General features: G+C 45.3%; 1 protein-coding gene across 1 annotated transcript in view; it reads left to right on the forward strand.

Moving 5' to 3' along the window:
* CACNA2D4 (calcium voltage-gated channel auxiliary subunit alpha2delta 4) overlaps nt 1–12,809 on the forward strand; it is a 123,276-nt gene that overhangs the window by 19,652 nt on the left and 90,815 nt on the right. Inside the window, exons 9-14 of the mRNA XM_053978342.1 lie at nt 1,036–1,110; nt 2,171–2,260; nt 7,892–8,005; nt 9,082–9,160; nt 11,132–11,265; nt 12,132–12,149. Coding sequence (XP_053834317.1) covers nt 1,036–1,110; nt 2,171–2,260; nt 7,892–8,005; nt 9,082–9,160; nt 11,132–11,265; nt 12,132–12,149 — 510 coding nt within the window. The remainder of the gene's footprint in view (nt 1–1,035; nt 1,111–2,170; nt 2,261–7,891; nt 8,006–9,081; nt 9,161–11,131; nt 11,266–12,131; nt 12,150–12,809) is intronic.

Genomic DNA, 12,809 nt, shown 5'->3' on the forward strand with positions numbered 1-12,809 from the left:
CACTGACCACAGAAAGCAAAACTTCTTGCCATGACTCATAGCAAGGCTGGTGCCATGTTAAAGGCTCCTTGCCTTCTAATTTTCAAAGCTAATTCAAACACCATCTCCTTCCCAAGGCTTCTTTCTATGATAGCTTGGCAGGGCACAGCCACTGAGATATAAATTCTGCTTTTTGTTGATAGCTTCTTATGTTAGCTAATTAGAAACTCCAGTGGCAACAATTCTGTCTTTATATGACTGGACAGATGGAAGAGTGAACAGTGTTGGCAGAAAAATGGAGGGGAGTCATTAAGGCGTTTGAAATATCATCTGTTTTTCAAAAGCAATCCCAGAAATACCATGTATATATATATATATATATATATATATATATATATGTATATTCCTTTACTGCACTCACACCAAGAACCTGCTGGCTCAGAGACATTGTAGCCTGACCTAAGTTCCTATTGATCAGCTGAGCATCAGTGGCCTCTTAGGAATTGCACTCTCCTGAACCTCACAGGAAAAGGTTCACAGGGCCTTACCAAGCTTTACCTCACATGTCAAAGCCTAGAATCATCCACTCCCCTCGTTATCCCAGTCCAGTGGATGTGTGCTAACCTGGTTTGTTATTGTTCAGCCGTGCACCAGAGGCTTCAGACTTCAGGTTACAAGGTTCAGCTGGTGGCTGGGGACTCAGAGTCTCCAGAAGTGAAAACTATGTGCAAAAAGTGCTAGAAGCAAGGCCAGGGATACAAGTTCATAAAGTGGGGATAAAAACCTTGTGGTGTGGGTGGGGAAAAAAAAAAACCTCTAACTTTGTATGTGTAAATATGCTCAGCTAAAACTCGGCAAAACACTGTAATTAATGCGTTATTCAAGCAAACAGAAGAGTCATCAAAATCCTAGTTTGCCATGAAAACTATAAACAAATTTTAAAGGAAATGGATGTGAGATGTTCTGTGCTGCTTTCTGAACATGTACCTGGGACATGAACCCATTTTGTGAGTTTTCTCCCATGACAGCACCTTTCTTCTCCTTTTCTCTTTGCAGTACAATGATTACGTTCATTTTATCGAGCCCTGTTTTAAGGGTATCCTGGTCCAAGCAGACAGAGATAACAGAGAGGTGAGTAGCAGGCCCCTCTCGGCGTGACTCGGGTGGCTCTCTCCATGCAGGCAGAGCAGGGGGTTGAGATGCTGTGAGATGAAACCCCAGGGCCAAGGAGCAGGGTTTGCATTTCAGAAGCCAGCACCAGCTCAGTGCTGTGTCCTGGCTCCGTGGCTCACCCTGAATTGCCCCAAGCTGCTGTGACACAGGGTCAGCTGGTGGGTGAGCAGCAGCCACAGCTTCCCTGTGTCCCCACTGCTGCACCACGAGCAGACCTAGCCCAGACTGCTTATTAAAAACTGGGTGCAGAGGGCAAAAGGTCTCCATCTTCATCATCCTCAGCCCTCAGAAATGAGAATAATCAGTCTTTTGCTCGTGAGTATGTTCTCAGCCTGGCCTGATCCTTCACCAAGGTGGATTGCTAGGAAGCCCTCTCTGAGGAGGGGTTTTGCTGCTCTCATCCAGGAGGGTTCAGCAGCCCGAGGTGGCCAGCCTGTGTCCAGCTGCTCCACCACCCTCCTGACTGCTGTTTTTAGCTTCTCTCCCCGTTTTGTTTTCCTTCTTCTTTCAATTTTTTGGGTTTGTATTACTACATCCCTGTATGCCTTCAACAACCAGATTTCTTTCCCAGATTACCCCTAGGCCACAGAGTATGACTAGAGAGGGTAATGTCTTTGCAGGGATTCCCAAACATCCTAGACACTATCTTGCAGAGAGGGTTTAATATAAGCAGTTTAATGCTGCTTAAGTCATAGACAAGCATATAAATTTTTCTTTTTCCCCATCCTGTTGCTTTTGGGTGTTTTTTTGGTTTTTTTTTGTTTTGTTTTTTTTGTTTTGTTTTGTTTTGTTTTTAGGATGGTTTTTTTTTCCCTGAAGGAGCAGATAAGGGAAAGTCAGATTTCCAGCAGTTTTGCCCCTTCCATGATATTACATGGATTGTCAGAGACTGAGAAATGCAGTCCTGCTGGAGCTGCATGGGTGCAGCCTTTTTGGGTTAGTCTTTCCTGCCCTGGTGGAAGGGAACACCCTGCCTACATCTCATTCCTGGCTTTTTTTTTTTGCTCTCTTTTGCCAGCACTTCAAGCAGCTGGTGGAGGAACTGCAGGCAAAAGGAGTGGGGACTGTGAGCAAGGCTTTGACAGAGTCCTTCAAAATCCTGAGAGAGGTAAGAGTTGGTGCTGATGCTTGTGTGGGGCAGGAATGTCCCTGCCCAGAGCTGCATTCCTCTCCCCCAGTGACAGCACATCCCTGCAGGGTGCTGCAGTGGAGCTAATCTCATGGATCCCAAATTTGTGACAAGCAGCGTGCAGGGCTCACCCATCTTAGGGGAAGCATTGGTTTGTGCATGATGTCCACAGCCACCAGTCCCTGCCCAGCAAGGATCAAGACTGTGGCCTCATGAGTTTTCTTAATGAGCCCCACAACTGGGCATTGCCCTGGTGGCAATAAAATACAATTTGATCAGCTGAGGGCCACAATTCTGGTTGTAAGTAATGTTATTAATGAGCAGTGATGATAATGAAACCATGAAAGATTATTCTTCAGATTTATTTCAATGTCACTTTTCTGAGTATCAGTGCTTGGGGAAGAAATCACAGGTACAGGAGAATTGATCCCTCTGGAAAGAACCATAAATAATTCATTGCCTCATGTGAATAGGAAATTCAGTAGCCTGGAGGTAAACAAACAACTTAATTCTGTTTCTTAAGGAATGGTAACAAGAAAAAGGACCAAGAACCAGCTGAATACACCCATCCCCTCATGGCACTGTTTATAGTGGAGTTGTGGATCATAGAATCATAGAAGGGCTTGGGTTGGAAGGGGCCTTAAAAGCTGAGACAAAATATGTCTTCCACTGAAATAGCTGAACCAAAAATACCTCCAGGGAGTGTTGCCTATGCACCCCAGTGGACTAATGGTAATAGAGAAGAAACTTCTTAGACCTGTATTGGTAATAGTAGAGGAAAAGGGGTTTTGTCAGTGTGTCCTGAAACAAATCTGTGCAGTCACAGCCAGCAGAAGGGGGAACTTTGGTGGAATTGACTACCCCCTTCTCATCAGACAAATTCCCACTCTCAGCTGTTCCTCACAGACTCTCCTGTTATTGCTCACAGGAGCACACGCAGGAGAATGAAAATTGCGACATCACGCTGATGAAACAGGCTTTGCTGATTACAAGAGACAGCCAGTAATAATGTCTGTAATGAAAGTGGCTGCAAAATTTCCATGGTAATTTTCCTCAGTCCAATTGCTCACAGAATTAATAGCCCAGCAGAGACCTACTCAATGAGGTATGAGTAGCAAAGAGGGGTTGAAGAAGAGCACAAATCTCTCATTGTCTTTGTTCTCCTCCATTATCCTCTGGGGGAGATAGGGCATATTTTAATCCACGACACAATTTGCAGATCAGTTTCAGGAGAACAGCTAGCCAGAGACCCCCCTGTCCCTCTCTGCCATGCTCAATAAACCACTTGAACTCCCCATTTCAATTGAGCCACAAACCAAATGGTTTCAATAAAATATGCATCCAAGGGAGGCCATGGTCTTAAGCACACATTTATGAAGTGCTTCAAAATTCTCAGGTGTCAAGTGCTATCTTTTGAGGTATTTTCTTATTTATTAAGTTTTAATCTGTCTCGCTGCTCTCTTCTCTTCCTTGTTTCAACAAGCTTGGCCTGCCTTGTTCTCTCCCCTTTTTCCTGCAGGATTTATACCCCTTTGTTCTGCTTCCAGGCTGCCTCCCCTGAAACACCCCAACAGTGTGTGAGTGCTGCAGCTGAGAGCACTGATCAGGTGCTAAGCAGAGCAGAATAATTGCCTTCCCTGTTTTACACACCCTAGTCCTCTTAAGAGGACGAAAGACAACAGCTACATTTTTTTCAGGCACTGTCACATTGTTAATTCCTGTTGAGCTGATGTGTCTCTGCAGCATCCCTCCCCAGGCAGTATCCACCCTCCTCCTCTGTGTTCGAGCCACGGCCTCTCCTTTCCAATGTACATGTGTCCTCCTTTCTCAGGATACACTCAGAGCACCTATTTTGAAAGCTGTTGCTTTTCCCACCCTGTGGAGGACACGAAAAGCCAAGTTCTGCTTTCCAAGGCCACCTTGGAATGATGTTTCCTCTTACCACCAGGCTGATTTAATCGTGCCTTGACTCACTGCCGATCTCAGAAATCACATAAACATTGAGGTTAATTGAGTGGGTCATTCCAGAATGGCTATAGGTGGAAAAAAGATGATGAAACTGGTAACAGACTGGATTTCAGTGAGACATAAAATTCTGAGTAACTTGAGCAAACTGGTGCCATAAAAAGAATGAACCTGTGTGCTGATTCAAGTAAACAAAGGTTTGTGGCTCTCACATCTCCCTAGTGTGTATTCATTTACACATTCACAAGATGCATGCATTACTATTTTTCTTGCAGCATGCTAGATGTTTAAGGACAGTTTATCCATCCATTTTCTATGTTTTCTGTTGATTGCCTCTTCATCCTTTGGGATCTTGTATAGTCCCAATCAGGTCTCAGCCCATGAGGCAAGTAGTTCAGCTACACTTTCTGCAATTCTTTCCCTTCACGCTGAGCACAGATTATTTAAATGCTTTAAATTAGTTTTTTTCTTTAACCCTAACACTTTGACATTCTGCCTCTCATTCATTCATTCTTTTCTTACTTTCTTATCACTTCAGCGAGTACCCAGCCATTACAATATTTTCCTTTTGATGATAAAGGATGGAGGCTCTGCCTGACCATCTCCCTCTGGTTTTTATCATCTGGCATCGTATTATTTTTACTCCCTTTCTTGCTTCTTCTCTGAACACTTAGAAATTGCTTCTTGATGCTGGTCACATTTTTATGGACCCAGATTCTACAGCATATTTTTCAGGATATGCAAAACTCAGAATTTCCTGTTTACCAGTTCCTACTATCTAGGTTAATGCCCTTTCTTGTTTCTCCTTCATTGGCTTTGTTTTCTTGTCTACTGCTGATTTTCTCCCCGTGAGATGCTTTCCACCAAGTTTGAATTTTCAGTAGTTCTGGAGGCCATTCCAGAGGCAGGTCTGCATAATAATGGGGCAGGAGGAGATGGAGAGGGGCTGCTCAGTCCCCTGGTCAGACATGCAGATAATCAGCACGCGTGCCTGCACATCTCTGGGCCATGCTGATAGTTCCTCTCGCTTCCCTGGGAGCCCTGTGCCAGCCTATAACTGCAGAGCAAAAGGCAACGAGCAAACAAGGGAGTACAAGAGACTGTGACCCTGAATTAATTAGATCATGCCTGTTAGTCCTGGCAACGTGACTGAAGTTATACAGCTCTGTGCCTCCTTCACTGACCCAGCTCCAGCCTGCATTTCTTCAGACATCTCTTCTGTGGACATGTTATTCCTCATCTCCCCTTCTTTCATGCTCCTGAGACTTCAGTCAGAGCAGGGAATTATGCTCAGAGCTTGCTGCAAATGCTGTCAGATCATTTGCTACAGCTGCAGCCAGTCACAAAGGACCTAAAAACCAGGGATTACCTCTTGTTCATTTGTTTTCTAAATCTGTCTTTTTAATCTCCATTTCTATGACACTGATGATCTCATTTTCCCTGTTGAAAATATCATCTACTCCTGTAATTAGGAGATTGCTGGTTCTGATACAACATCCAATTTCTCAGTATCTCAGTATTATGGGTTCTGAAGTAAGCTTCATGAAGAGATCTTAAGTAGTTTGATGAAATGGTGAGTGACCTTAATTAAGTGTTAATTTAATAAAAATCTAAAGTGACATATTGTAGATTGCAACAGTTTGGAATAAGCTGCTTTCGTAACCACAAGGTTCATATATCTGTGATCCGAGCCTCATTCTGACAGCATTTCCTGCACCCTGTGCCTCCCTGCTGGACACTCACACTGTCTGTTCTCTCTGCTAATCTGCACCCACTTGATTTCTGTCCTAGAAATAGCTCACTTGAGGCTCTGGTTTTTTCCTACCTGCTGGTCTTTAGCAAAATCCCATGAGGCTCTCACCTGCTTTTCTCCTTTGCTAAGAGCATGCTGTGCTTGTTCCTGTTGTACACCCTCAGCCTTTACTGCCTGTCTCCCCTCTGAATGTGCTGCTGTGGGGACACGAGAGAGGAGGAGCACATCCAAACACCTCACCCTGACTTGGTGTTTCCCATAGATGTTTCAGCAACTAGTTAGAAATGACCCTATTTACACTCCTGATCATCTGTCCTGGTCAGTGGTACAAGCAGGGGCACAGCCAGAGAGGGGTTTGTACCTGTGGTCATTCAGAAGCTGTTGAACCCATTCTTCCTGCAGTGTGTGAAGTTGGAGGAGGCAGGACTGATAACATGGAAGGGGATTTTGTGGTGGTATTAGCACTGAGCCCGGTAATTTCATAATTGCAATGTAACTGTAGGAGTGGTGAAATTGCTGGGGAAATCTGGGCTTGGAACTGGCTTTGAGGTATTCATGGTCATGATGTTCATCTGCAGTGGAGCCACAGGACCAGCCACACTGGTAAAGGCATTTGTCTGTCATAACATGGCATTCCCAAACATGAAAGGAGTTGTGAATTGAACCCTAAAACATCTGAAAACTCCCAGTTCATGGCCTGTGCTCTTGTTCTCCCATCCAGGGATTTCATTTTATGCAATTAATTGTGCCACTTGGATACCTTTTTTTCTCATAAGATATAACTATCCTCTCCAGTTTAAAATCTCTGCTGTTTGATGTAACCTTAATCACCCTTCAGTTGGTCTCCTGTATCCTCCTCATCTCATGTATTGCTTCTCATTAATCCTTGTTAGCCAGGAGACCTGTTGTCTCTCCTTCCATATTTTATTTCCTCTGCATCAGTTTCTGTACCCTCCTCTGCTGATCAGACTTTTCCTTGCTCACAGTGAGAGGCAGGACAAGGAGAAGCACAGAGTGCCACTGAGCTGGCAGCTGCAGTGAAGTGGCTGCTAAGTTTTGTCCCTGGGATGTCCTGAGCTGCCTCTGCTGCTGGCTTTAGCACTGTGTTGGTGCTGCATGGGGCCCTCAGTTCTCTAGAGGAGGTACCTGAGGGCATGGGAAGCACACGGAGCAGGAGACAGGCAGCATTCCAAGGCAGCTTCTCCCTGGCTGGACAGGCAGGGTCTGGCTCGCTTCTGGGAGCACATCTGTCCAACACCTCTGCAGGTGCCCTTGGGAGCACGTCAGTGTTTGTACCAGAGTCCTGGTGCACTTCTGCTCTGCCTTAAATATCTCTCATGCATAAATAACAGGTCATCTGTCATGTCAGTGTATGGCCTCTCTCTCTGGCACGTCCATAACCTTTCCCAGCTCCAATGGCAGTAGCCTTCTTTTTTCATATGCTCCTGCCCTTCTTTGCTACTCTTTGGCAGATTGATGGATTCACCCTGAAATAATGAGTCTGATTTCCCATTCCTCTCACATTTTCTGCCATAAAAAGTGACAGTTACTGCTGTCAAATCAGAATTGCTGTGTTTATGGTCAATCTATAGTTGTTTTGCATAAACTAATGCGACTGCAAGATGTGAAGCAGCAGGGAATCGCACCCTTCCTCCACAGCACTTATTTTCTCCTCGTTATTTTACTTCTGCAAAGCCTCCTGTGTCTGCATGTGCTAGGCAGGGCTGTGTAAATAAAAAAACCTATATGCAGCATGCGAACACAATCCTCTTTCTGAGCGGTGTGAGGTTTGCAAGTGGAAGTCAAAATGTGGCCCACTGTGAATAAATAGAGTGCAGTTCCCCAAAAACAGCCTGTGGTGGGATAAGCAGTGCTCTCCCTCTCTGTTTTAGTTCAGAGATGCTGGCCAAGGAGGTTTGTGTAACCAAGCCATCATGCTGATCACCGACGGAGCCGTGGAGGATTATGAAGCTGTGTTTGAAAAATACAACTGGCCCGATCGGAAGGTTTGTCTGGGAAGTGATGAATAGAAAGGGAGGGGAAAGGTGCTATTCTGCTGTGCTGGGAGTAGAAGAGCATGAGCCAGGATATCAGGCAAAGCTGAGCATTCACATATTCCAGTACCTGAATGCCCATGGGCACCTGACTGTAAAAGCAAACGAAGCAGCCAGGCAGGAGCCTACTGCGGTGATTTCTGAGGTGAGAGGATTACAAATGCCTATCTCTAGGTCAGGGAAGCTTTTCCTTTTCATACACTTTGTTTTCTAAAGGTGTGGGCAATCTAAATGTTCTCCTGATAAGATTATAAAGACTGAGTTGAGTATTTCAAAATTAAAAACCAACTTTTGTTAGGAGCTTTAATTCCACATAGGACTGTTTATTACTGGTCCTGTTCAGGAGAGGTTTGGTTATTCAGAGTTCTTATGGTGGCCAGGGAAATGGTCCAAACAGCTTCTCTAGGTGCCTTCCAGCCCTTTTTACTCTGATGTCTGATTACAGGCTTGCATTAGCAGAGCTGGCTGTGAAAATGTAATAGACCACTGCTCATCCTAAACCCTCCTGATTTATTTGTTTACTTCATCCCAGCTAGCAGCAATGCACAAAGGGAGAGAAGCAGCCTACTGAGAGACCAGAGCAGGGGGCTGTTAAAACAGTTTTATTTCAGGATTGGCTCTTTTGTTGGTGGTCAAATGCAAGAGAAATGGTAAAGCTCTCTCTAAATGATTCATGTGGCCAGCTGTTCCCCTGGGTAAAGGACTCCTGGGAGATATAAACCTCTCTGCATGTGGTTGCTGAGTGCCAGGCAGAGCTGCTATCATAAAATCAAACAGAATTTGCACTTTTGCTTTGTTATTCAGATGATCCTGGGTGCTACTTGGCTTTCTGGGCTTATTGTAATTGGAAATTAAGTTCCAGGCCACAAAACAGGAAACAAATGCTGCGAGAGGCTCCTGTCTCTGTGTGAAGGCAGAGCTATTGCTCTCGCCACATTCACAGCAGTGTTCAAGGGCATGCCAAACTTCAGCCATTTGGATTTGGTAGCACGTTACAGCCTCATTCTCCTGTCTTTGCACGCTCCTAGGTCCGGGTGTTCACGTACCTCATCGGACGGGAGGTCACTTTTGCCCCCAACGTGAAATGGATCGCCTGCAACAACAAAGGTGCTGTGTGGGAATGGTGCCCAATCTCCCTGCACCCCTCCCAGGCTAACCCACCTCTGCTGGGGCCCACAAGCCCTTGCTTGGAAGACAACCTAAGGAAAAAGCAGACCCTGCTGGCCCACATGAAGTGTGCCTGTGTCCAACTAACACAAGTCCTCCGTGCTGAGCCACCGCGTTTTCCTGTCGCCGTGCCAAGGGACACTGTGACCAAGATTCATTCTGCCTGTAGTTCACCTAAGTCCTCTGTGCTCATTGTTGCTGGCTTTTGACCATCTGTCTAAAGCTCTCTTAGAGAGCCTGACATCTTTTGGCTGAGACATAAAACAAATATTGCTGCTTTAAAGGTTTTACAGCAATTTTCACCAGGTCTGCAGGTTAGCCCCTGTATCCTGGCCAAATTCTTTGTGTGTAAGTGATTTTCACTGAGGTACCAAAATAGCTTGTTAATCCCACCCCAAACCCACTATTCTCTCTAACTGGTGTGAAATTAAGTGAATGAGAAAATCCATCCACAGCAGGTGAGTCACCTCTATGCATTTGGGGCCAGTTAAAAAGTCAAGAGAGCACTGTCAGAGTCTGCAAGAGTAAAGGAAGAAAGGGGAAAAAAGCCATCCATGTTTGGACATCACCTGGCTTCTGGAGACAGCGGTGCTAGTTACATCAGTGTCCTGTATAAGCAGGGAAAGAAAGGAAGGGAAAACTGAAGCTGGGTGTCAGGTACAAACTTTTCCAGCCCAAGCAGTGGTTCCAGCAGAGCATGAAATGCATGGGAACATTTGCTGCTGAGAACAGTTGACAGGAGAGTTGCTGGCCTGTAGAATCTCTGTGAGCTGGGGATTCTCAAGGCTCAAGCATTCATCTAATTAGCGCTATGAATTACACATAATATTTTTATGTTTTGTTAAATGAAGCAAACCCCTGGGTTTCAGATTCTGTATTCAGCCAGGAGATCAGTGACAGAGAATTCATGGTACTGTTGGTTCACTGTAAAATGTCAGAATGCATTCTTCTGAATAACCAGGTAACAAAAATATGCTCTTTGCACTTGCATTCTCACTTACCAGATTTGAGCTGTGCAGAGGGCTCCCTGATTCTGGTTCTTCTGTTTCAATGTTTTGTGTAACTCTGTTGGTCCTTGTTTTCGAGCACACTAAATCTGTTTCACATCACAAAGCTTATCAGAACATGAGCTCTTTCACATGGCAGTGTTTTCCTGGTGATTGGAAAGTTTTCCATCTATCTGATGTATTCTATCCTATACCAAGTGCAACCAGTGCCTGTGGTGAGAAGCAGGACACAAGAATCCTTATGAGACTACTCTGTGCTAGCACTTCTAACCAGCAGCTACTTCTGAGGACCTTTTGGCAACTTGAGAACATCCTTCCCCTGTAATCCTTGTAGTTTTAGGCTGCTGTGGGTCCAGCTGCAGGGACAAAGCTTTGGAAATAAGTAACTTGCATTTTTTATTCTGCTGCCAATGGAAGTACATGGAAGTAGTTGCCATCCTTGGATGTAAAGCTAGGCAGACTGAAGAGTGATGGATAAAATCTGGAAGAAGTGGAAATTTGATCTTAATATAAAATAGGGCAGGGCAAGTGGATAGCCTGGTGAAAACCTTTGCTTGCTTGTGTTTGTCCTTCCAGACTAAAGGCAGTCTGCTTAGAGGAAGGTTTTTCCCGAGACCCAAAGCAATATTTTGCATCTGCTTTGCACAAATCTGGTTATATCAAGACTCTCATCTTGCACATTGCTTCAGCATTTTTAGAAGAACAGAACCACTGCTTTGAAACTCTAGATTTCCACAGATGCTTTTGGATATGAGGCATGTCTAGGCCCATTTTACAAAGAGCAGATTACCCAACCTGGGTAGATACACTCAGTCTTTGACATTCGGTTTTTTAGCTTTGCATTCATTTAGAAGCAGGGGAGATGTGTCAGCAGAGTGACTCACACCTCTGTTTCTCCATGAAGGCTACTACACTCAAATCTCCACGCTGGCAGATGTCCAGGAGAATGTCATGGAGTACCTGCACGTGCTCAGCCGGCCCATGGTCATCAACCACGACCACGACATCATCTGGACTGAAGCCTACATGGACAGCGCGGTAAGGACCTCGAGCACGAGTCAAAACCCAAATAAAGTCCTGAAATTCAGGTAAAACAAGCCAGGAGTTGGCTGATTGATAGAAATTACTGGTCTCTGGCTCTACTGAGACAGACAGTATTTATTTTCTGCTTACTCCTGGAGCTAAGGTGTGCATGCAGACTCAGACATGAATCTGCAGTGACTCAGGTGCCCAGGACTAATCACACAGGCACAACGTCACCTAGGATGTGCTTCTGTGCAAGCAAGTTACCTTCTAAAGGATTATTCACACAATAGATTATTCTTGGCTCAGGTAGGGTCACAGAGGCTGATTTCCTCCAGCCTAGTAGCTAACTGCAAATTGTTTGCTACTCAAAGATAGAGATTTCAGCTGAGGCGCTGAAATCTCACTCTTTCCTTCCTTAAACTAGCAAGACCTAACTCACCACAGTGCCCTGTGGGCAAAGGACACACTGCAGAAGACCAGACAGTCAGCACTCCCAATGCCCCCTGCTTTGGCTCAGGCCTGCCCTGTGGGAAGACATTTGGCTCTGTGAGGGTGACATGGGGATGTCTTCTGCTGCATGAGCTGTGCCAAACAGGGGCTGGGACATGGTACTTGAGTGTATTAATCAAAGCCCCCAGAAATGCTACTGATTACCCAAGAAGTTTATTTTATCAGCAGACTTGCCACCTCTGGCACTGGTGTATAGAGTCACGCTCCCCAAGGCAGTCACAGACATTTGTTTGCTGCACTATTTTTTCCTGCATCTTGTTTCTTGCCTCTTGTCTTGCCATTCTCTCCCTCTGTCCCAACCTCTCCTGTCTTTCATTCGTTCCTCCATTCATGTATTCATCTGTGTGTTCATCCATGTCTTTCACCAGCTGCCACAGTCTGAGGAGGTAACTGCACCCTGTGTTTTGTGCCTGTGCTGTCTCCCTTGTGCCAGTCAGTGTGTCAGTGCCAGCCTTCACAGCCACAGCTGGCCTGTACATCTGGAGGGGGTGGGGGCTGCAGCACTAAGAGTCCTCTTGCAGTGGCAAGGAGAGGAGAGGAAATGCTGGATGTACTGGAGAGCTGTGCTGTTGGTTCAGAGTAGGTAGGGCTGTCTGTGTTGTGCAGTAGCTCAATTCACCTGATCTCTTTTTCCACATGTCAAGTAAGTGCAAGAGAAGTTTACTTGCTGTGTGTTAGTGAGTGTTGCTGTAAATGGGAAGATTCCACAAAAGATCATCCAGAGAAGTAACTCGAGATACCAAGTTCAAATCTCCAACAAGTGACTAGATTGCTGACGTGCTCCTTTATGGCTCCCAGCATGCTCTGTAACAGGGACAGGAGGTCATTTCTTGCCTTGCTACTCACATCAAACAAGAGATGGAAGGAGTGATGTTACTGGCAGCAAAGGATTAGAATCTTTTGATAGCTAGGCATATTTGGGAGACTCCTTTGCAGATGACTTGCCTGTTTTACCTCCTCTTGTGTGCTTTGAGAGCATCTGTCCTCTGTGAATTGGGAACATCTCTTATCCCATGGCACATGCATGTCCTGTATCCCTCATAGGG

This window comes from Vidua macroura, chromosome 5, assembly GCF_024509145.1.
Source record: "Vidua macroura isolate BioBank_ID:100142 chromosome 5, ASM2450914v1, whole genome shotgun sequence".
NCBI classification, from domain to species: Eukaryota; Metazoa; Chordata; class Aves; order Passeriformes; family Viduidae; genus Vidua; species Vidua macroura.